Raw genomic sequence first — 24,910 nt, 5'->3', positions numbered from 1 at the left:
GCGCCGTGCGTCCAGAATTCGCCTGTTGGTGAGGGAGGGGATAGAGGGAGAGAGAGAGAGAGAGAGAGAGATCAGCTGGCCGTCGCGGCGCAGTGAGCCGGTAGCTCCTCCGTGCGTGCGTGCGTGCGTGCGTGCGTGCGTGCGGCCAGCGGATGCGCCGGGAGGCGGGAGGCATGCTCAGCTGCAGCCGGCACCTCCCGCGGAGGCCGGGCGCCGAGCTGTGAGGAGAATTCGACCCGGTCTGTTGAGAAATGGGCGGCACGGAGACCCCGGCCGGGCGCAGCTGTTAACCTGCTACTGTGGAGGGAGGGGGCGCAGGGTTCTTCCTTCCCGGGGGTCCGCACAAGTTTGGTCATGGAGAAAGCGGCGACGGCGAAGGGCGCAGAAAGTGCGGCGGACGACCTGTCCAAGCTGTCGGACGAGGAGCTGCTGAAGTGGAGCAAAGAGGAGCTGGTGCGCCGCCTGCGCAGAGCCGAAGCCGAGAAGATGAGCGTGATGCTGGACCACGGAAACCTGATCCGAGAGGTGAACCGCAGGCTGCAGCAGCACCTCAACGAGATTCGCGGGCTGAAGGTACGTTCTTTCTTAGAACGAATAAAGATGGCTGAAGTTGTGTTGTGAAGTTAACACCCTTGCGGCTGCAGCCCGGCTTCCCGGTGGAATAGGACGCACTTGTTGCATTCAGGATTAATGTCAAGAAATTGCAAAATGCTTAGGATTTCGGTTAAATGCACAGCAGTTAATCGGACAGCCTGGGTTGCAATGGATATAGGACGCAATTAATGAAAATGACAAAAGCAGAGGTTCCTTCAGCGATGCATGCAAATGTGGAGCCCGATCTTCATCAGAAGGTTGAAGCATTGCATGTAGCATAACTCATCTTTCATTTCTCAAAATCATTTATATTGCTGCTCGCAAATAGGTTGAAATTATTTGGCAAATGTTCTGAAAGAACGGCCTCCGTGCTTCACTCACGGCCTTTCGTGCCTTGGTGTGGTTGCAGGATGTGAATAAGAAGCTACAGGAGGACAACCAGGAACTGCGCGACCTCTGCTGCTTCCTTGATGATGACCGGCAGAAGGGAAAGAAGGTGTCACGCGAGTGGCAGCGCCTCGGCCGCTACAGCGCTGGGATCATGCGCAAGGAGGTGGCCCTCTACCTTCAGAAGCTCAAGGAGCTGGAGCAGCGGCAGGAGGAGGTGATTAAGGAGAACCTGGAGCTGAAGGAGCTGTGCCTGATGCTGGATGAGGAGAAGGGGGGAGGTGGGGGAGGGGTCAGTATTGCTGGAACAGGACCCGCAGGAGGCGGACCGGGAGTGGCAGGGTGCAGGAACTCCATTGACAGCCAGAGCAGTCTGTCCCACATGACCACGCCTGGGCCCGGGCTGCTCCGCGATGTTGGTGATGGCAGCAGCACCTCCAGCGCAGGGAGCACCGACAGCCCAGACCACCTGCACAAGCCCCAGAATGGGAGCTCCGGCAAGCCCGTGGAGCAGAAGGGCAGGCGGAGGAGCACCAGTCCAGAGTACGCGGCTCACACCCTGCCCCAGGTGTGCAGGCCTCGCTGTGGGTCGCTCTCCAGCCCTGACCACATGCTCCTTCGGGGACTCAGTCCAGAGAAGCACAGCAAGAGCCCCGCCAGGGGGAGTCCTGAGCAGTTCACCAAACACCAGCACCTGCTGGTGACCGGACAGGTGACGGGCAGCCCCGAGCTCTTCAAGAAGCACAGGGGGAGCGTGGGGAGCGTGGGCAGCGGCTGCGGCAGCCCCGAGCCCAAACAGGTACTGACAGGGACTCCTGAACACCTCCAGGGGCGGCTGGTGTCGGGGAGTCCAGAGTCTGTGAGGCATCAGTATACTGCCAGCCCAGAGCACAGCAAGTTTGGCAGCCCTGGCAGGGAGATGGTACAGAGAAGGCCAGGAGGCGAGGAGATGTCACCCCACCATCGGAGCATCTACAACGGCATGAACGGTGGGTCCAACTGGAGCCTGCTGTAGCTCTTTTACTCGCATCCATGGAGTGCTGGGTCTATACTACAACACTGGAATGGACCCGGAGGTCCTCAGTCGCTGCAGGCATTAATCAGTTGCGCTTTAACCTAATCATGCTGATAATTGAACTGATTTTGTTTTTTTTTATTATTTTTTTTTATATGCAAAGTCAGTAAAAACCCAGCCAATTAAATAAATGTTCTAGTGTCTAGCGTAAATCTAGATCTGTGATGTAGGCCAGTGGTGTCAAGTCTTGGTCCTGGAGGGACATGTTCTCTGCAGGCTTTCGTTGTAAGCTTTGAAATCCAAGCCTTGCATTTATCCACCATGGAAACCGTTTTTTTATGGATTGGAAACCAGCAGAGGGGACACTTTCCAGTCCATCTAATCCAGGACTTGAGATAGACCATTAAGGTGCAAAGGTACAACAAAACCCGGAAGACACTGCAGCCCTCCGAGACCAGGAATGGACACCACTGTTAATTCCAAACCTTCTCAGGTGAGTGAAAAGGTGCTGGAGAAGATCCAGTGCAGTCCCTACAAGGGACACTCTCACCTTACACCTTCCTCTCTCTCCCTCTGAAAACAGTCCCAAAGACACCACTGTCCCCAGGGTGTCTGCAGATAGGGCAGGTAACCCAGCTGTGTTTGCACAGGCATGAGTCAGAGAAACAAGACAGTCTCTACACACACACACACACACACACACACACACACACACAAACAAGCAATAGTGTTCTCTACAAAAATTCACATAGACACCCATACATGCATGCTCACATAGTCTCAGGGGCAAAGCCACTGAGCACAGCAGGGTCCTGTCACATTAGTTCATTATAATTATCTGCAGTCTCACTTTGTTATTTTTACCCCTCATTTCCAAAGGCGCATTTTAAGCAAAGCTGCACTGTAAAACATGCCACGGATACTATGGACGGGCTGCGTTCATTCTTGCACCTCTACGAACTTTCACTCAGCTGCGTTCCCCAGCGCTTGCAGAAAACGGCACTGTAGATTTGACAGCGTGGATGAGGAGTGTGTCTTGGGTGTGTGTGTCTGTATGTGTGAAGGGCGTAGTACGGAAAAAAAAAAAAAAAACGGGTAAAAAGCATCACCTGGTGTGCAGTTTTCTCAGCGGCAGTGGGCTGCTAATGACTTCTTGGACTGAAAATGTGCTGAGTTGTTCCGTAGGCTGAATCCATGGGACACAGTTTACCTTACTCTGCGTTAAGACGTGTGAAGGGGTACCTAATTAACACCTGCTTTCACTGACCTAATAGAAAACAGGGCAGGGCGTAATTATGTCCTACATTCCCGGCTCCAGGACGGACTGAATCCCCCTCATTATGCATAGAATTAGACAGATTAACCCTATAGACGCTGCTAATCTGCAGCCAAAGTAACAATTTTTCCTGCATTAAAAAATGCTCCAGGGGTCAGTTGTCTGAGAATAGTCTAGTCTTGTTTGTCTCGAAAACAGGCTTGACTATATCCGAGCAGTTTCTTTTTGGAATAGAGAGCAGTGGAATATGATTCTGGTTATTTGAGCAAATGAGCTAAGAAACCAGTGCTGAACAGGTGGGTCTTCCCCAGTGAAAGCTAGTTTGTAAAAATCAGAGCAAGGGAGGATGTGTTTATGGGGGTGAAGCACCAAACTCTGGGCCCCTTTACATAAGCAGTCTCTCATTTCTCATTCTTTTCCATCCAGGCTGTATTTCAGGCATCGGGGGACCCTGGGTAATTATTCATATTTGTTCTCATACTAGGACGCCAAAGTGATTAAGTTGCTTATTTATGACACGCAAAACCAATGTAGCGCTGCATTCCACCTGACTCCAGAATGGATGTAAGTTAACATTATTTTATGAAAGTAGGTGTTTAAGTGTTTTTTTCCTTGGCATAAATTGGAAAGTCTGATTACAAAGTTCAGCATGAATATGCAGTAGTTATGGCATTGATGTAACCAGCGCACGAAAAGCCGGGGGGAAAGCTGGTACCGGAATTTGGATATTGTCCCGTCTGTTGCTTATTCGCCTCTGTGAAACAACAAGCCACCTCAGCAGCAGACTTAAGAGTCGCTGGTGCCCATCACTACCCCACGATTCTGTCCACGATTCTTTTCTCCTTTTCTCTCTCTTCCTTTTGCTCCTGTGTTGGTGGCTCATGTTGTGACAACATTTTCCAGTCCATGTTGACTGGCATCTCCCATACTGATATGTAAAGCCACCAATTTTGAAATGCTCACTTAACTCTCTGTAATACGTTTCTGAGCTTTGTTTGACACCTTGTCAGTACAACATTTGCACCTGTAGTGATGGCATGAATCTTTCTTAGCGCCTACATCAGCCATACATCTACAGAAGCCAAACCAATCAGCTTTAAGGGGCACAACTGGCATTTGAAGCAGCAATCAGCTGTAACATTGAGATTCTCCTAAATTCCATACAAGAAGCTTTTAAACATTATGAAGTTTTCCTTTTCACAGCTACAAATGAACATTTATAGCATTTTTCAGACACCATTATTACAGGGACAGTCCCCCTGGAGACAATCATGGTTAAGTGTGTTGTTCAGGGACACAGTGGTAGGAAGTGGGGTTTGAACCTGTGACTTTGTGGTGAGTGTATTACCCACTTATACTACCACTGCTGTAGCAGCCCTTCTGCTTTAGTGATCTTCTTCCCATGACATTCCACATGAGTTTCCAACCTTAATCATCCTGTTACAGAGCAGCAAATTCCTTATTATGTGCAATCAATAAAGCCAGACAAGTACAGAATGTACTAGAAGAACTACAACAACATGCTGTATGAAGCAATATACCCGGGTTCTGTAGATGCTGTTGTCTTATAGGCTTCATTGAGCTTTTTTTTCCCTTCCTGCTTCCTAATCTCTCCAGCTTGCAAGAAGTATCACATTTTCTTGCCAAAGTCACATGCAAACTGTCAGAACTGAGCAGGGAATTACTGAATGTCCATGTTCCTCACAAACTGCCACGCTGGATTATCCCTTCACAGGGTTTCGATGGACAGATTTCTGTCACCCCCAACCCTTGTGGCTCGTTGTTTTTTCCAAAAAATCCTCTCCAATATAGCCAGATTCCAGCATCATTTGTAATTAATAGTGTACTGCCTGCTACATCGATAATGGCATCATTTGCCTTTTCGGCACAATATAAAACAGGAGCTAATGTGAAATGGAAAAAAACAACGCTGGCATTTACTGTAAATGCGTCCCCTCCTTAGAAGTCAGAGCCAAGCACTCCAGCCCTGTTCAGCTCTAGTGCGTAAATCCTACACATACTTGTACAGGAGGGGAACATTACTGCTCCACAAAGCACCACGACCCCCTGACGGCTGCTTTTACACTCCATTTAAACAGGGGCTAGCTGAGTCGGCCTTCTCTATGGAGCCCTGCCTGGAATCCCTGGCACCTTTACAAACAGTCTAAATGAACTTATGAGGCTTAGCTCAGTTCTCACGCCTGGTTTGGCAAAAAATGAATGGCTTTGTGACATTTGTGCAGCGCTGGGTGTAAGGTTAGACGTAACTTACTGAGTGCAGGCGCTAAGTGTTCTCTGATTGCTTTTAATCTAATAAAACTGTAATCAATAGAGAGATGCTTCTGCAGTCTGTGTGTTCTGGCTGGGCTTCAGGGAGTGTGAGGCCTCTGACGCGGAAGTGGAAACAGTGGGATCTTGTGGAAGTCATGTGAAAAATAGAACATGGGATTATCTAATGTAAGAGGCTCAGTGTTCCAAAAATGTTCTGACCTACCTGAACCTGGTGAGAGGAAGAAAGAAAGAACCTCCAGAACATAAGGTCCTTGTGTGGCTCATCTCAGAGATGTCAAGATGACATGAATTCTTAAAATGTCAACTATCTTATACTGACTTTACTTTTTTGAGTCTACAATTCACAATAATGTGCACACACACACACACAGTCTGAATCTCTGTGTCAGGCAAAAGGCTCTCCACCAGGATCAGCATCCCCCAGAGCATCTCCAGACTCAGCACGGCTAACCGCTACATTACCCCCTCGTCCTCAGGCAGAGCAATCCATGGTCAGTTCAGATATTTCTCAGCGAGTACACACTGTGACCTTGAAACCACATTCCCACCACCACCACCACCAGTGCCCCGAACGTAGTTATGTAACCATGGATTCTCCTCATGGTCCACCTCAGGGAGACCCCTTTAAAGGCCATGGCCAGTGCATCTGTGGGTGAAGCAAGGCTGCCCATTGCTTCTCTCAAGATGCCTAGATGAGAGAGAGAAGTACCGTTTCCCAGAAGAAATCATGTTGTGGGTTGCTGCAGCTCGTTGCGTAACTGCCTGCAAACGGTTCTTGGAATTGTCGGTGTTCTGTGTAAAAAAAAATAATTCCCCAGACACATTATTTCCCCACACTGATGACACTACCAGATAGATTGATTGCATTTTATACTTCACATAAATGTTGAGAACCATGGAATCCTGGCTTCATTGCTCTTTGCTCCAGCATCAAACTCACGTCACAGCTCTAGCAGCAAGGTCACATTAAGTGGCCGTGTCTGTGAGTGCAATATATGCAGGGGCTGTAGCAACTGTGTGATTTCAACCAATAAAAAGAAATATTTATTATGAGAAAAGGGCTATTAATATAAATGAATTAAGTTGTTACCAGTGAAAGGCAGTCACCCAGTGTACGGTTTGTGACCTGTTCAAAATGTGATATAATTAACAAAGAAGAGAGCTGGAAGAGTAAATATAGAACCAGTACATAACTGTATATAGTGTGCAATACGGAAAGTGGTTCATCTCTCTATTTGCTTGCAGGTCTGGCTCAAGCCGTTTTGTAAGTGTTTCTCCCTTCCTTCTGGTTTGTGTGTTTGAGCAGCATAACAGATTAATATGTCAGACAACCTCCCGATTACAACAATGTCATGACACCAGAATAAGTGAAAGGTACAAGTATCAGCTCATGAGCCTGGTTTTGGACCAAAATTCAATACCAGCATTAGTGTTGCGTATTTTCTAGTTTCCAACCTTACGCACTGCACCCTATTGTATATATCAGTCGAGTTTGCTGTTACTGGTGTTGTCACTGTCTGCCGCGACCCTGAGCAGCACTAAGCGCCTATGGAAAGTGAGTGAGTGAGTAGTGAATGAGACGATTCGTGTCTCAGGTGACTGTAGCAGTAATTCTTCAGTTAACCTCCTAATGGTTTAATTAAAGACATTTAAAATGATTTCCATCTCAGCCCCCAAGATACATCCTTCCTCTCTGCCTGCTCCACGATTTTGTGTTGCATGTGAAATCTGATATCTGTCTGAAAGTACAACGCTTCAGAGGAAGCGGCAGCCGCTGAAAGCCATTTTACTGAAGATTAGAGGCTGAGAGCTCAATCCGGTGGTGAGCGGTAGATAGGGTCAGCTAGTTGGCTCCATAAGCCTCTGGCTTCCTGCTGACTGTGGATGGGGTGGGCATCGATCAGTACCTCTGTAGAGTGGAAGGGTGGGAGTGGGTGGTGGCCAGAAGGGCAACAGTGGAAATCTGTGGGAATATTAGGGAAGGTTGCACATTCTCACTCTATATTCGTGTATTGCATGTGTATAAAAATCAAATATGATTCTAACAGTGATGTCAGGTGAGGTTGGCAGAATTAAGATGCTGTACACTTGCACAATTATTTTACTTATGGAGCAGTCCACACTGCCCATCACTGTGTGTGTTTAAGTAAAATCCTTGTTTGAGAATTGAAGTCACGCAGCAGCCAACTCAGCGCCCAACTGAGCTTTTCTGGGCGCTAGATCTGTGGCCTCAATCTGACCGTAACTGGATAGCAAACAGGATTTTCCATAGATTTCACATGGAAAGGGAAGACCATATATGGGTAAATTATTGCTATAGGTTAAAATATGTCTACAGGATAATCTAGGTGGTAGTAGCCTAGTGGTTAACACCTTCAGCTATGAATTATGAAGCTATGAAGTCACAGGGTCAAACCCGACTTACTATCATTGCGTCCCTTGCTCCAGGGGACTGTCCCTGTTCGTACTTATTAATCTATTAAATGTTGTAAATGTAAATATATGAATTTTCATCTATATGTACACAGAGATGCTATATAAAGATGGAAGGATATTGTTTTTAATGCATTTAATTTTCTGTGGTAGATGGAAATGCTGACTAATCAAGAATGGTGATATTAATTAAATATTCAAGCATATATAAAATAAACATTAGTGCCTCCATAATCAGTGTCCCAGTAAGGTGGTTTGCCAAACAGAGATGTGCTATAAGTTTTAGATGTAATGGACCAGACTAGAGGAAGACTAACATTAAGAAGTGACTTGATGACTGGGCAAGAATAAGGTCATTAGGTGTATCACTGACAGGTCACTGGCAATACCTTTCAACAATACAGGAATCTAAAACAGTACCAAGCTCAATCTAAGAAAGATCAGAGTGCTGGAATCTTTCTTCATATCAGAATCAAAAATACATTGAACTCATTAAAGTTGACATGTTAGAGAGATATATGAAGTAGCAAATAAAACTGAGTGAGCCATTCGAGAAGAAATGGACAAGAGAGGTGTCTGATGATCTGTCCTATTTGTCTTTTTTGTGATTTCCCTTATGCTACATTAGGCATAGTTATTGTTACACTAGCTGATAATGTGGGCCTAGTGGCATTTCTGACTTTATGCTCAATTATCCATATTGTAACCATATTTCCCTCTCATTAGGTTATAGTGTAACACTTTTATATGGCAATGTTAAAATCTCATTAGCTGAAGAGGTATCTGCTGAGGCTGGCAAAGTGCAGCAGTGTTTAGGACCAAATTGGTATGCATGTGGAACAAGTTCAACCTGTGAACTGTTCCAGCATGATGTTTGCATTGATAGAAAATATATAATCTAAATTGAATGTAGTCCTCTTTCACATATTGGTTAAAAAAATACCTTTAGCCATGCAAAAATCACACCTCGAGTAAAAATTGGAAGCCTTAAGAGAAAATGATGCAGGGACCTTTAATGTGACTGATAGTTGTAATGTTCTTCTAATGTTCTACATGATTACGTAATTATTGCAATCACTGCAACATCTGCATACATTTAGTTTATAACATAAGAGATTTCTCATAATGTGTGAATTCTCAGCACTATCATCACTTGTATCATTTCCCTTGTACATGCAACCAAAAGATAATGTGCCAAGATGGACACACTCGCATGGCTGTATAACAAACAGGGGTTTAATACCCAACCAGGACCAAAGTACAAAAGGAAAACACTTATACATGCTAAAACAGTGGCACACAATCAGGATGACTGGTACCACAACAACAAAATGTTTTTTTTATTTCACACCAGTGCTGTGTGAAAAGCTTTGCACTTAAGAATTTCCCTCATATGCACTGTACGTATTGGTGTTATTTGATGAGAAAATAAAAGCTATTTTATTTTATTTAGATTAAATGAATTAACAGCAACATTATAGGCCACTTAAAGACTGATGCAAAGGAATTTTCTGTCCTATTCTAAATGTGACGCTGGCATTCACTACTGTGTCAGAAAGTGCTATGCTTTGAGTGTGTATTGTCTCTTTCCTTTTACCAGCACCTTGTCCCCATCTCCCTTTATATTTTTTTCCAAGTAAGCCATCTGTTGCAGCCCATACCACACATGACCTCACCAGAATAACTCCATATATGCTAATTGAAATGTCTTCAAGTACAAAACACACACATACTGTATAACTTTTGTATTTGTGAACTCAACTTTATGAAAATGAAGCAAAATAATAGCGACTTGTCCCTAAAACCACTGAGACCATAACTCAGCTGATCCTGATAAAGGAACTCTGTGCTGCGGCAGCCAGAGCAATGTGATCCTGACGTGATTAACAACCATTGTACTATTGGGACATTGTTTCGTAATGTGGCAAGATGCAGTGAGTGGCACAAAATAGAACGCAGAGGCATCGTTCTGGTTGCAACAGCACAGATAAAAAAAAAAAAAAAGGTTGGAAGCCCAGTTGGAAGCCCATACAGCAGTGTTGTAATTTTTTGTTTGCACACTGCAGTTCGGGCCTTAGATATATAGGATGCAGATTAGTTTGTGTGAATATTGGGGCAGGGACAACTGAATCAGCCCTTTTGTGGAAATGAAAAAAAAAATATTGAGGAAAACAATTTAGAATTTTCTTCGGGGTGTGTATGGTGTGTATTATGAAATTTTTTATTACAGGGAGCTTTAGTCATAAGACATAATCTTAATCAACTTTGTTTTTTGGCAAGGCAGCCATTTCTCACATGTGCAGCAAATAGGAGAGATCAAAGATCCAAGACTAAAAGAGGACTTCAGTGAAGATGTCAATAACGCTGACATTTTTTCTATCATACCAACAGCCCATAAATAAGAGCCCAGTGTCTAAGATATATCATGCATTAAATGCATGATGTATTTTTGCCCATTTTTAAGCATTCAGTTATATGTTCAGTTAAGAGTCTAGCTAGACTACTACTAAATAGTACAAATGCTCAGATGGCAATCGAGTCATCTCAGTAGATTTTTTTAAGGTACAATAAGTGGTGTGTAACTGTAACTGTTGTGTACAGTGGTTTGAACCCTTCTGTCCGCAGCCACTAAAAAGGACTCAGAGAAATGGGCAGGTAATTGGTAGAGCCGTTAAATTTAATGAAATTTGTATGCAGAGGAGAATGACATTAGAGAGAGAGGTGAACTGAAGCAGTGATAAATTTGTGGGCGGTGAAAGCCTGCAGAACTCAAAGCGGTACTAACACACTTCCTCTCCTCCACACTGCTGCACTAGGTGTGCTGTAAGGGCAGTTTAACACATGACACACATTTCTACATCAGGCTTCAGTCTGAGTTTGCCCATCACAAGCAGTAATCAGGGGCAGAGCTTATTCATTGCTTTTTGAAATTGATGTATGCACTAACAGACATTAATATGTATGGGTTCTTATGAGGTTTCCATATTTTAATTCCAACATTTTGTGAGGCAGTGTTTTTAAAAAGTTTTTTCCAAAATACAGAACAAATCTTGAGATTTTACAACCCCACTTTGAAAAATGTAATCAAAATAATAATTTTCTATTCACAACAGAGTATATCAAAGGCTTTTGGATATAAAAAAACCCTGTCCCAACTTTTGTTGTTATCAAGTTTAAAAACAGTTCTCATGAAATGATAAAATGTCTCACTGTTTATCACATTTTTATATGTTTTATATGTGTTTATTAGATTAGCCAAATCTTCATTTAGGTTTAAATTGTAGGTTTTACTCAGCATCCCAATTTTGGAGTTTATTGTTGCACTATTGTCTTGTCACATATATAATTTTTAGTAAAAAGAATAGAATTAGTGATAGTCCCTGCAGTGTGGTGTGCATAAAATGAATTATTTTTATTTGTTATGTAGATGTTGCATATGTTGCTGAAAAAAATTATCTTAAAATATTCAAACCGGCAACCTTTTGATTACGGGGCCGCTTCCTTAACCACTAGGCCACCACTGCCCCACTAAATAGCTGTGCTGGTAAAACACCAACACCCCAGACAGGGTTCAGGGCAGCAGTGCAGGGGTTAACTTCACCTGCCTCTCCTCCCTGCACTAACGAGAGAACATTTCCGGAGTAAAGAGACGATTGAGGCGTGAGCCTGTTTATTCTCCCGGGATCTCAGGACTGCTGTGTTTCCTGTTGGCTATTTTTAGTTCTGGATATGAGATTTCAGCGCAAAGAGCTGCACGCCAATACAGACAGATGTACAGCAGCTCCACACCACGCAGTGAAACAGTGTACACCTCCACACATGACACCAGCTACCAGTCTTCCACCCCCCAAAAACACAGATGGGGACCTCCAAACACCTCCTTATCAGGAAACCTGTCTGCTCACCTCACCTCAACATCATGACATTGTGTTGTGTTGCTACACATTTGTAACAGCTTCTGTCTTCCAAGGTTTGGCTAAAAAAGTGTGGCTGATGGAACCACCACCAAGGCACAGTGCTGGTCCATGTTTGGATCATTTTAATGGGCATAATATTAAAGTTTTAAGCAGGGTGGCTCACAGAAGTGCATCAACATAAGTCTCTCTGCCTCTGCTGCCTTTTTTTAATTATTAGATCCAATTTGGACAGCATAAAGCATGGTTTCACAACAAAGTCTTTTCCAGGTCAAGGGAGAGCGATGGATATATACCAGTTCATCCAAGCGCATTCGGCCTCAGCTATATCCTTTCATTTCATGAAGCAAGGGGGTCAGGGTTTTATGAAAACAACTGATTTTATTTCATTTACAGCATTTATCAGACGCCCTTATCCAGAGCGACTTACAATCAGTAGTTACAGGGACAGTCCCCCCTGGAGCAACTTAGGGTTAAGTGTCTTGCTCTGGGACACAATGGTAGTAAGTGGGATTTGAACCTGGGTCTTCTGGTTCATAGGCAAGCGCGTTACCCACTTGGCTACTAGCACCCTATGTAGGGGATGGCCAGCAAGCATTTTTGTGGCATCACCCGTATGTCTTAAGATTGGTATGAAAACCAGAGTAAATGGTGACCCCATGATTTCTCAGTGTTCTTCATAAACACTGTAGCAAATTCCATTCCTGCAAGATCACCTCACCCACTATCATTCGTTCTTGTGCTCTTCGTGGTTCCCTAATTTAGAGTATAGTCTAAAGATGAAAAAAAAAATAGAATATGTTGGCTTTCTTCATTGTTCATGTGATGTATGCTGTGATTTGGTTGCAAAGAGATGTTCCTAGTGGAGAAAAAAAAAGTGTAGAAAGCTGGGTCAGTGGGACAGCTTGTCCTCGCTATGGCTTTCAATGTTGTGTGTGTGTGTGTGTGTGTGTGTGTGTGTGTGTTACGGAACGTACAATTGTGATCTCTAATATGTATATTGAAGCAGTGAAATCTGCAGCTCAGTGGGGAGACTTTTTTTTTAGGTGCAAATGGCTTTAATACACATCAGCATGGTTTTAAAGGGAAGAATGTGTTCCTCTGTGGTACGCGGTAGTCTGAATAGCGATCAGGGCTTAATTTACCCCTGGGGCACACCCATGGTGCAGAGTATTTGATCCGCTCGTTTTTTTAAATTACAGCGTAATCTTTTAACTGTGCTGATTTCCCCTGATGTCCTTTCCGCAAGATTGCATTGTACCCTACACATGGAGAGAATCAACTGTTGGAAATGGGTCAGTAAGGTCCTATTCAGTTCTCAGGGAGGATTGAAGGGAAAGTCATAACGTCTTGACCTTGGCTGTCAGGGGGATTATGGAACATGTGGAGTGGCTGGAGACAGTCCTGGCCAGGAGGTTGGAAGTTAGGAGTGGAGTCTGAGTCTGTTTTTATTTCATTCACCCCCCCCAATCAGGCGCTTCTCTGATAGCGATCTCAGTCTTCTGGTCAGTGTTAAAAGTAGGCCAACAGCTGTTTCTCCGATTCTCATTTGCATCGCAAGTTTAGGCACCAACTAAAGCCTTTACCATGTTATGGTGAGGATTATGGTTTCTTATGGACTGCTGACAGCTTTCTGACCTCTGCTGTAGTATTAGTGCTAATGATAAGGAAAAGTGCTACTTTTCTTTTCTCACACATAGGAGAAAAGGTTCTTGGCATCTGTTACTATTGAAAAAAATATAAAAGACAGACCTAATGTAAATTGACTTATATTTAAAATTAATCAGATGAATTAAAATGAAATCCTTTCCATTAGATTCCCCCAGGTCAGTCCATTTGCATATTGCAGTGGACTGATATAATCACATTCAGGTTCAAATCTAATCAAATAAGGAATAAACTGTAATGCAATTGAATCGAACAAGTTTATAGTGTTTATAGTGTTTTAACCAAATACAATATACCTGGCATGAAATGTTTATTGCAGTCATCTAGTTTTGTTATACGTACTATAGACAGCATTAATATGGCAGTAAATATATACATGAATTTGACAATAAATATCTAATCATAATGGTCTAAAATTAGCACATAACAGCGTGCTGATCATAGTGTGACTCAATCAATCATTTTGAAAACATTTAAAAAATTTGAACTCACCCTTTCTATATCTGTCTATCTATATATTAATCTATTATGGTTTTTGGCAGGTCAATATACTTTGCTACAGCAGAGTAAGTTGGAAACCTAGGCAAAGCAAAGCTGTAAAACTCCAAAGCTGAGTAAGTGTGTTGGGTTTGGGGTGTGCAGTGATGCAGCAAAGGGTGCAAAGGCTCAACAAATTCCAAGTCACAGTCAGCATCAGAAAACAGACATGGACAGGATACAACAGTGATATTCTTTTAGAATTTGAGCATGAACAGGATGATTAAATTGCAAAACTCCCCTTCCTCTCTCATCTCTGTTCCTCTGACCGCTGTGTGTAATCTCAGAGAACAGGCCTCTGGATTTGCTAATGAACAATGTGTTGTGCTCTCTGATTTGTGTGTGAATGTGTGTGTGTGTGAGTGCGTGTGTTTTCATATTTGCATGCGCTCCCCCTTTGAAGTCTGCACTCTTGATCAAAGAAGGCTTTTCCTCTTGTCTTTCTCCCTCCACCATTCAAACACCAACAAATGAAGGTTTAAAGACCCCCCCACACAATTCCGGCCACTCGGCGCTCAGCACAGCCCAGCAGAATTCTGGGAGAAGGCCACTCGCCTCCCTGGTGTAGGTTGGTGGAAGGGCTGGACTACAGTTGGATTTGGCAGTGTTTCTATAGTCACAACTTTACACTAGGCTACTTAGTCTTCATGATCCACCCCAAACCACAAATCACATCTTTTTCTAAAGGCCTTAGTAGAGACTGGCTGGGATGTTTGGTCTGTCAGGTTCATGCACTATTTATAAAGCCATTGCCTTTTAAGACTTGCTTAAATAAAACATTTGCATGGCTCATTTTGCCACTTTACTCATTGGCACCTTGCCGGTTCAGGATTCAAACCTTCTGATTATGGGTCCGTTTCCTTACCCGCTAGGCCACCCACTGCCCACTGTAAGGGATTTAATAATGGTAAGCTAGATATATGCCAAAGTAGACGCATTATCAATGCTCACAGAACTGAAAAATATCCTGTATCTACATCTTATGCATCTAGGATTGGAGACCGAAACTTACCATTGCTGCTGTACGTGCATAACACCAACATCCAACAAAAAATCTGCAGCCCTGCTGTGTTGAAAATGATCTCACACCTTAATAATATTGGGTCAACAGTGGAGATTGTACTTAATGGGGTCATGTGTGACTTGTTGAGGGTGGTGGTGGTCAGCAAGGGTCTCCTGCTATAGGAGAGAGTGCCGAGAGATGCTGTGTTAGTGAGAAGACCTTACAGCTTCTCATTAACACTCAGAGGAGAGTGACACACCATCTTTCACTAGGAAGCAATTACTGCCATCCTGCCTCCACCAGCCTGAAGACTGAGAATGAGTTGAGATTTGTGAGGTTTAGAAGGATGTTGTGTATCTGTGCATGTGTGTGTTTGTGTGTGTGTGAGAGAGAGACTAACATTCTTGTATTCAGTAAAGCCCATGAAGGGGTCTTGCTGTTTTTGTACTGCCACTTTGTATGGACCCCACTTTGAAAAAAAGCTCATGACAGATTTCAATTAAGAAAATAAAAAAGGCCAGATAAATGGCTTTTGGTAACTGAGGTTAAGTGTGTGTGCGTAAATGTGTATTTATGTGGTCTAACTTTGAAAGGGCTGTGATTTCTGGCCTTTTTCATTAGAGGTAATGACACGTGAAGCTGTTAGAAATGCCAGGTCAGTCAAAAATAGCTCCCTTAATCTTAATTCCAGGTCTTTTAAAATATTTAAAGAAACAGTTTTACAGTGTCTAGATGGTGTAATGGTAAGATTAAAATTGATTTTTCAAAATGAAAATCCCTTCTTGGATGCCTCATTGCATCTACTGATGTTGACTGATCCAGAGTTGACCTGGCATATGAGCGGTGTTGTGAGATTTGTAAGAATCAGAGAGCTTTTATTGGTCTTGGTTGGCCATTTCACCAGAGACCATTTCACTGAATGCTTCAGCAGAATTCAAAAGTAAAAAACTAAGGGTGATGTGACAAATTTCATTGTGTCACTGCTTGCTGTGCATCAGTGTGTGTGGACGGTGCTTTGCTCAGTATCACCTTGGCGGTTCGGGATTTGAACCTGCAACCTTTTGATTACGGGTCTGTTTCCTTACTCGCTAAGCCACCACTGTATGCAAACATAAAGCCAGCTTGGTTGCTCATTTGCTATCTAATAATCAAGCATATATTAACATTAGAATCTGCAACTCATCTCAACATAAGGCTAACCTAATAGCAGCTGTGAAAGATATCACTATTGTACAAGAAAATAGTTCAAGGGATCCATTCCATATAAATATAATTAGCATGACACCAAAACTCAACCAAAATAATAAAATCTTCTATAGCCCCATTGTTGTGTTAAACCTAAACCCATAAAATTGAACTGAATTGTTTTATGCTAAAATGTAATTGTACTCCATGAATCTAAATACATATTAGATTGTCATGTTTCAGGTGTACACAGCCCTAATATTTACACCAAATTGGTGAGCACTAAATGTTACAGGTAGTATTCATTCAGTCATTTCACCATGTCACCGAAATAATTCAATTCAGAATTAATTCCCCAAATGCAGCCTGAGTTTAGCTAAATACTCTAGCGCATGTGACACCGATGCTGGACTTCACAGTGAATTTCAATAGCTTTTAAATAAAGACTTACCAAATAGCATCCAAATGCAAACTAAGCAAGAGCATGATGTTTAATGGAAGAATTGTTGTTATTGCACGAAGGGCGCAAACTCATTTTATAGCCAGTGATTTCCTGTGTCTAAAGATATTAATCATTTAACAAGTGTCATTAATCATTTTAATAATGGGTCACAGAAGAGCCAGGCCTGGCCTGTCCAATCAAGCATCTTTTGCAGAGCTCAAAATGTTACACTGAACCCTCCATTTTAAATTCAGTCATACACAATGGCTCATTTCACTCACAGCAAGCAATAATGTGTGATGCTACTGTGGGCAGTGTTTTTTTATCATTATAAAAGGAGCATAATTAAATTTGGATCCTGAATTAAATTGTTATTTTGCCAGTTAACCTATTTGGCTGCCACATACATGTGCAACAAAAAAGTCTGTTAATACATTTTAATTTACATATGTAGAAATATTTATTTAATGCATTCATGTATTTTTCCTCACTCTGTGTCTTTCAGGAATGTAAATGTTTAAACCCTTCTTATGGATACCTTCTCCTGAGCAGCGCAATTGCACCTTTGGTTTCTGGAGCTGCAGTGACTAAAGAAATGTATCACTATCATTATCATATTCATTTTCACCATACCTGTTAATTAAACAGCAACATTTAGAATTTAGCAGAATTGCAGTTTTATTTATGGTCTCACTGAAATAATTTCCAGCAATAATAATTACCAGTCTAATATTTTTATTACCAAACAATCAAACAGATAGATTCTGTAATGTCCCAGTGGGATCATCATTTTCACACATCTTTCCTATTTTCCCGGTTTGCGATTTCAAATCCCGAACCGCCAAGGTGACACTGAGGTCCCCTTGAGCAAGGTACCGTCCCCACGCACTGCTTCCCGGTGCCTGTCATGGCTGCCCACTGCTCACTAAGGGTGATGCATTAAAAGCAGAGGACACATTTTATTGTGTGCACTGTGTGCTGTTCTGCAGTGCATCACAATGACAACCACTTCACTTTTCAGTGTCACAATTGACCCACTGTACAGTGGACATAATCTGAACAAGTCTGTTTGATAGACAAAACCTCTTAAACAACATTGCCTTTCTTTTGACCTATCTGGGCTTTGGGGAAATAATCTAGCCGAATAAAACGGCTCCATACGGTCTGCTGTGTGTGGGTTTTTTGTTTACCTTTTTACGGACTTTATATAGACTGCAGTGTAAAATAATGAGAATAAGAACAAAATCCTACAACTGCTATTAAATTTTTTGCAAATAAAAGTTTGTAATGAATTTTATTCTTTTAATGTGTGTATGCGGGATAGAATTGGGATCTAGAAGCCTAAATCTGCCATATGCCACTGCCCTGATCCCAGCCCAAATGATGGAAGGCTCATTGATACCTGACATTTACATCAGCCTGAAGGATGCTTCCACCTAAATCAAATCATCCAAGCACACAAACATATACAGTTCACCTCACACATCTGCATTTACTTACGTTCCTTAATATCATACCTCACTCACCTTACCCACCCATTAATCAAATCTAATTACTGGGTTTATTACACAGCTGAATTAAAAGGGACAATGTTAGTGTTTGAAGTGAGCTAATTTCAGCTAATTGGCTGGTAAATTACAGAATTTACCTACTCTGAATAATCGCTGATGTTCCTCAACGTGATGAGTCAAGCTGCATTTACAGCACTGACAACAGGCTGCAAAATCTGCAAATGATTCTAAGACTAATGCACAGCGAGTAGAACAAGCAGACGCTCAGTGCATCTTAAACCCCTGAGATATGAAACGTTTTTTTCTTCCCCATGACTGATTGTTTCTCTCTTTCACAGCACTGATATCTGCTGGCTGCTGTACCACCTCCTGTAGAAACGTCAAACTTTGGGACAGGTAAGTCACAGCACCTATGTCTGCTTTGGCACATTCTAGTGCTTAGAGATGTATGACAAATCAAAGGTAAAACCAACATAAAATGCTGCTGGCCATCGTGAGTAGCCAGAACAGGCACCTAGTTACAGTGTCTGTTTCTCAACTGGAGGGATCGATACTGTTCTTTCCAAAAGATGTTTCCTTGTTTGGGGAGTCGATGATGGTGGAAACGCTGTTTAAGACATTTGGCACTTCTACAATTTAGCTGTAAACAATTTCACTGTATAATTTACAATGCAGATAAATTCACAAAATTGTAGCACCAATATTTTAAATAATATTATTCAGCTTGCTCAAATTCAACTTGTGAAATTCAGTCTCAGGCTCATTTCAAAGTTATCATAACCTCCTCGAGAAGTTAAATAAAAGCCCACACACACTGAAATCTGATTGGCTTACTTTGCAAAGTAAACCAATCAGGATGCTGTTTGTCTATGGAATCAGAAACACACGTCTGTGTGATCAATACATACAGTGTCTTTTGCTTTTGTGGCAATCGGGGAGCAGTATTTGGGGATAGAACCTTGCTCAAGGTCACCTCAGTGGCACCAAGTTAGTTCAGTATTTTAATATGGAACCCTTTTGGTTAACAGTTCACTTTCTTTTCCGCTTGGACTTCACTAGAATATGTGCCTGAATTATAGGGGACATTTGTTAGATCAGCATATATGTCATGTCATGGCAATTTGTATGTCATGGCTGTGGAACAGTGCAGGAAGAAAGGGTGCATTTACTTTCACTGGACATAGACTAGACTCAATGAGGATGTATTTGTACACAGAATGCCAGGTGCACAGCATTGCGACAACGTAGACACCATGTAGTTGATAACACTAGCTATCTTAGCTAGTATTAGTTATCTCTAGCTATTTAATCACTGTTTGGACAAATAGTCTAGATCTTAAATGTTAGCATTATTCTCTGTATGCCTAGAGAATGATGATGAAGGAACGTCAAGATGTCCATATCCATATACTGTAAATGTGTGACATTCATGTATATTTGTGTGAAAGGTCGTCCTGATGAGCGCATCGTTGCATAGTAAAAGTTGTGTTCCTGTGGGATGGCAGGGTCACTCTGCTCGTAACCTCTCTCTCAGATGTGCTCTGGGCAGGGGAAGTAAAGTTAATATTTAATGATGAACTAAATTTAATGGCAGAATAATTCAACCCTCAAGCTTACATTAGGAAAGGCTCGCCCTCTTGATTTTGCTGAGTATAGACTCACATTTCCTCTTACACACAAACACACACACAAACACAGTTACAGGAAGTGCGCATTGGAGCAGTTTTCTTCTTGGCTACTGGTTTCAGATTTGCCAGTTAACCACACTGCCTTTGCTTTTCAGCTTCGATGCCTCCTGACCATGGCCTTCACCAGATTACTTGAGAGGAGAAACGTGATGAGAGAAATCCCAAACACCCCGCCCCTCTCACTGACCCTGGACAGAAGGAGGGTGCAAGGAGAAAACAAAGAAGGGAGAAATGCAAACAAGCGCCAGAGCTTGTGTGTCCTGTGATCTCCTTCCCAGGCTGGTGTCTCCTCAGGCCAAAACCTTTGTCTCCTGCCTCTCCGTTTCCTCCTCTCCTTCTCTCCAGAGACCTGGAGCAACAGCTGCTTTAGAGGCATAAGGCCGTAAATCCCATCTAAGATTTGCCAAATGGACATTTTGCTTGTTTTGATGTGGGGCATGACATTCTCATTATTGCCAACAAAATAGTCCTACCTCCTTCTGCACAGAGCAAAACAGGACTTGGACGCCATTGACCCCTCTGTTTACAGCTGCCCCGCACTCTAAAAGTGCAACCCAAAAGTACAGCAAACACACAGGGCACGTAAAACTCCCTGCAGGAGAAGCTGCCAGCCCCGCGGACCCTTCAGTCAACCTGTCTGTGGAACATTCCTGATTGAAGACACAAACGTTAAAGTCTCATAGATAGCTGACAACCATTTGTCCTTGATGCCCTGCTCATCCTCAGCTCTTTTGTGTGGACCCTCAGCCAGTACTAGCAGTGTTACTCGCAGACCTCCAATACTGTAGCGGATCATAGGAGAAGTGCAACACACACAATCACACACACAATCTCTCCATTACCCATCCACTGTAATACATTCAATACAACATACAGTATCAGCATATTTGTAACCTCTTTATCCTGTGATTTTTTTTATTTTTGTTGACAGATTAACATAACTAACAGTAATATATATATTACAAAAATACTTTTATGTTTTTAAAAAAGTAAAGAGTAGTTTATCTGCTTAGTTTTTTAAATATAACTATTATTTTTGACTCATTGGTATTATTATATCTATAATTATTATACCAAGAGATGTACGTGTAAGATAATAAAGGTGTGTTCTTTATGTAAAACGCTTGTATTTGAAATACTTGTATTTTTAATAAAAGAATGGCCCATCAAACAAAGATTGAAATATATCACTTTCTTACCAGGTGCCAATAATAATAATAATAATCCAATGTTTGGTCTCCCATTTGGATTGATTCAGACACACAGACAAATTCCTAACATAACCACAAGGTACTAATCAATTTCTGAGTGCTGCAGCCATACTGTGCTGTATGATATTCACAGGGTAGACATATTGATCTCTGGCTGGCAGACTTAGAAATGCAGCTGACTGCAGTAGATTAGGAAACTGCAAAAGTATACTGGTATTCCTACAGCACAAAATGTCTTTCACACAAATTTTTCAGTGCCTGGATTGAATGAATGTATGTGTGTGTGTGTGTGTGTGTGTGTGTGTGTGTTTGTGTTAAAGTGTGTGTGTTTTGGTGCAGAGGGGCTATGCACATTGGCCTGTGCTTTGATTAAGATTTATTATTGTCTGTAGAATGGCACACACACGCATGTAAAAACAATGACCTGCTGCACAGCACATGCTCCTTCTGTCCCACTCACATACATCCATGCTGGCGACTGCAGGATCTGCCTCACTACTGCAATGCAGCACACCAAGGTCCTACATTAGCTGGCCTGTCTGCCCACGTGCCCGGCCAAAACATCTAATTGATCAATACATGGATCATTTCAACAGGAACCAGACCTTTTATAAATAACATATTAAAAATGGCATGATGCATTTACCAGACCTATCAGGGGAACTGTACTGTATCTACATAGGCAGAAGGGAGTCTAGCATGCAGGCTGAATCGTTTCAAATTCAGCACAGATCATATACACAGTAATATAAAAAATATGAAATTGTGTTCGTTTTATAGCTGCACTGTGTTCAGTGTGACGACTGATAGAACGGAATAAGTGACAAATTATATTAATGCCATACCCTTTGACTTACAGTGTTACAATGACTCTCATTTATTAAACATGTGTATGACATAAAAATGGGTGTACGATCAAATCTATCTTATTTTGGTGATTCATCAAATTTTGACATGAGCGAATGATACGCAAATGTCTACACCTGCTCTCAAATCACATACTCATTTCCTGTCAGTGTGGACCTGTGACGCCCAGTAGTTGCTGGAACTGATTAAGGGTCCCTGATCAATCCAAGCTGAAGCCAAATAAGCACGATTGATCAGGGCTCCTTAAATACTAGTAATCAGCACCCAATGGATGTTGTGGCATTCATGTAGACTTCCTTACCTTTGCTAAATCCCACTTTCCACAATGTTCTGCTTCTGCGCCTCCTTCCCAAAGACATGACATTATAATGAATTATATATGATTAATGAGCTTTCTTTATCGGCTCATCTTATTTGTGTTATTATAGACATGCCTATGGCTACCATTATGTCATTATTTTTCACTCACAAGTACCTCAGGTGTAATTCTGTACAGCAGCCAAAAAACACATCCAGGACTAATTAAATCATTGTTCAATTGATGTAACATTTTAGGTTAAACAATGAAATAGACTGACTAAAATAATAGCAAGGACTGTCATCATACTCAGCCATGACAGATCTGGTGATGTTATTAAATAGAAGAGGAAATACAATATCACGCAAAGTCACACATGGGCCATGGTAGCATGTTGCATCATCCATAGTATATCTTGGTCGCCATATCGGATGGGAGACTGAACATAAATGCGAAACAGTTTTCAGTCTCTGCTGCTTTTACTGATCGGCAAAAAAAAAAAATCTGCAAAATTCTTTAAAATATACTGACTCCCTAGAATCAGATCACTAAAAAGATATATCCAAAAATTTGTCCACCAAATAACTGAATTGTTTCTGGCCGGAGGAGCCTGTGACTCAGGATTCCTGAACTGATACACAGCTCAATAGTTGTCATGTTGACAGGGGAAGGAAACATAGAGACGGGACATCTGGACAAAGGGATTTATTAACAACAAAGGAAAAATGACACAAGGGCCAAAACCAGGGAAATAACAAATGAACAAACACAAACAAACCCGCAAGGCAATTGTCAGGAACTAAAAACATACAGAAGGTAAGTAACACTTACACTTTAATGTTGCAGCATTGGACCGCCGGCTGCATTTTGGTTGTATGGAGTCCCAATCCCTTAAGTGCAATTGGTGGCAGGTGCAATGGATCGGGACTCACTATGGGACACACCCCTTGCATGGCTATTCGTTGAAGCACAATTCAATCACGCCTTCAACCTTGGCTGGATGGGACCCTGTCTCCTCTTAATTGAACTGCCTGCACCTATCTAGTCTCTCATTCTTCACCTCTTCACACGTGGTATTCTTTTGAGGTCACATGAGTACCAACATGCATGAGTTTGGAGCTTTGACTTCAACAGAACAAGCCAACACTCGTCCACCGGGCGTCAAACTGTTCCCTTTCTCATGCTGAGTTTTTATACTTTTCATTAACATTCAGATTACAGCTAATCAGCCTTTTTCACCTTCAAGCCTAATTCCGCAGCGTTGCTTCAATGGAAAACCTCTACTTAGAAGGTCAAGGACCCATCTCACCCCTGCCCCAGCAGGCTGCGGCTTCACTATCACCATGAGAGATACCCATCCCATGTGCCCAGTCTGTCTCAGATATCCACACACTAAGCAGGTGTTTAACCAAGTGCCGGTGGTGTGCGAGCATTGCTTGTCCAGGCTGTTTTTGCTGGTGGGCCAGCTTCTTAAACTGTCACGTGACTCTGTTTGCATGACCGGGAGCAATGCAGAAATGAGGTGACGCGACTTCTATAAACAGGCCAGATGACTGCCGCCAATCGCTCAGTCATTATTTGCATCTCTACTGTAAAGAGTCGGCCTGATATTCATCCTACAAATCAAGTACGACTTTTCCTGTTCCTTTGTCGTGTTTTCTCTGCTTGATTGTGCTGCCCTTCCCTCGTCTCATCTGTACTTCCTCCCACATGTGCTTGCTTGCCTGTCCTGCCTGATAAATGTCGGGTGCTGGGTGCACAGAGGTTCTCCTCCACGTTGCTTCTGGAGCCCAGCTTGGCTCTCCTGGAGGGTTGGAGCGCACCGAGGGGAGTGACAAAGCCCTCTTAACTACCTTTTCTCTCATTTTTGAGTTGCAGCCTAGCTGCTACCCCCCTTGGTGTGGAAGATGTCTTGTCCCAGCTCTACCCCCTGCACAAGGGTTCCTCTTCTGTCAGTCCACACCCTCCAGATAATCTTCGACAAAGGCCTGGCCTCCAGGATCTGCAGCGAGAGGGACACCAGGGAGATGCCCTCCACCTATGAAGCACTCACCCAGCTGGTGCTCCGGATCGACCATCACCTGCTGGCACATCCAAGGACCACCAACCCAACCACCTTTGTCCAGACCTTCATTATCACCACCAATACAGGTCCCCGCTTGTCCACAAAACCTGGGGAAACAATGCAGCTTGGACGAACCACCCTCAACGCCACCAAGAGGGAGAGATGGCCTGTGTGCCTATTGCCCTTCCCCATCACACCACCTTACCACCTGCCTGTCTTTCGTCAAGGTCCCCCGCCTGTATCTTGACTTGAGGTGTCATGACAAGAAAGACAAGGGAAACCTTGTCTGAACCTTGAGGGAAACCTTGACTGGCTGAGCGAAAGAAGAGGGGGCTCTTTGGCTAGTGGTATGCTGCATGACGCCTGCAACCATGTGACAGACAGGCTTGGCGTAACTTGACCTGCAGCCCCGCCTTCACCCTAATTCAGCCTAATCCTGCACCACCGGAGAGGCTGTCTGCTCACCTGTCAGGGTTCTAAGAACTGTCAGGGGAGGGTACCGCCTACAATGTGTGTGATTTTAT

General features: G+C 42.9%; 1 protein-coding gene across 2 annotated transcripts; it reads left to right on the top strand.

Annotated features, from left to right (window-relative positions):
- The first annotated feature begins 78 nt into the window (after nt 1-78).
- On the top strand, nt 79-21,030 carry ccdc85a (coiled-coil domain containing 85A). Of its 2 annotated transcripts, none has more exons than XR_003750611.1 (4): nt 79-573; nt 1,004-2,489; nt 18,596-18,653; nt 20,041-21,030. XR_003750611.1 is itself a non-coding variant. In XM_028990068.1 (4 exons), the coding sequence occupies exons 1-4, from the start codon at nt 355-357 to the stop codon at nt 20,054-20,056; spliced, it is 1,260 nt and encodes a 419-aa protein (XP_028845901.1). In that variant the 5' UTR covers nt 79-354; the 3' UTR covers nt 20,057-21,030. The 2 variants fall into 2 exon arrangements, 1 of the variants encoding a protein (XP_028845901.1); XM_028990068.1 differs by having other exon boundaries at nt 1,004-1,970.
- Nucleotides 21,031-24,910: the final 3,880 nt, after the last annotated feature.

The sequence above is a fragment of the Denticeps clupeoides genome, chromosome 8 (assembly GCF_900700375.1).
Source record: "Denticeps clupeoides chromosome 8, fDenClu1.1, whole genome shotgun sequence".
NCBI classification, from domain to species: Eukaryota; Metazoa; Chordata; class Actinopteri; order Clupeiformes; family Denticipitidae; genus Denticeps; species Denticeps clupeoides.
This window is presented reverse-complemented; position numbering and strand designations above follow the sequence as displayed.

Bases quoted from the DNA above. Each gene is read 5' to 3' on its own strand.
- ccdc85a (XM_028990068.1), top strand. From the start codon at position 355: ATGGAGAAAGCGGCGACGGCGAAGGGCGCAGAAAGTGCGGCGGACGAC. The intron at 574-1,003 runs GTACGTTCTTTC...GTGTGGTTGCAG, and splicing joins ACGAGATTCGCGGGCTGAAG to GATGTGAATAAGAAGCTACA. The intron at 1,971-18,595 runs GTGGGTCCAACT...TCTCTTTCACAG, and splicing joins CATCTACAACGGCATGAACG to CACTGATATCTGCTGGCTGC.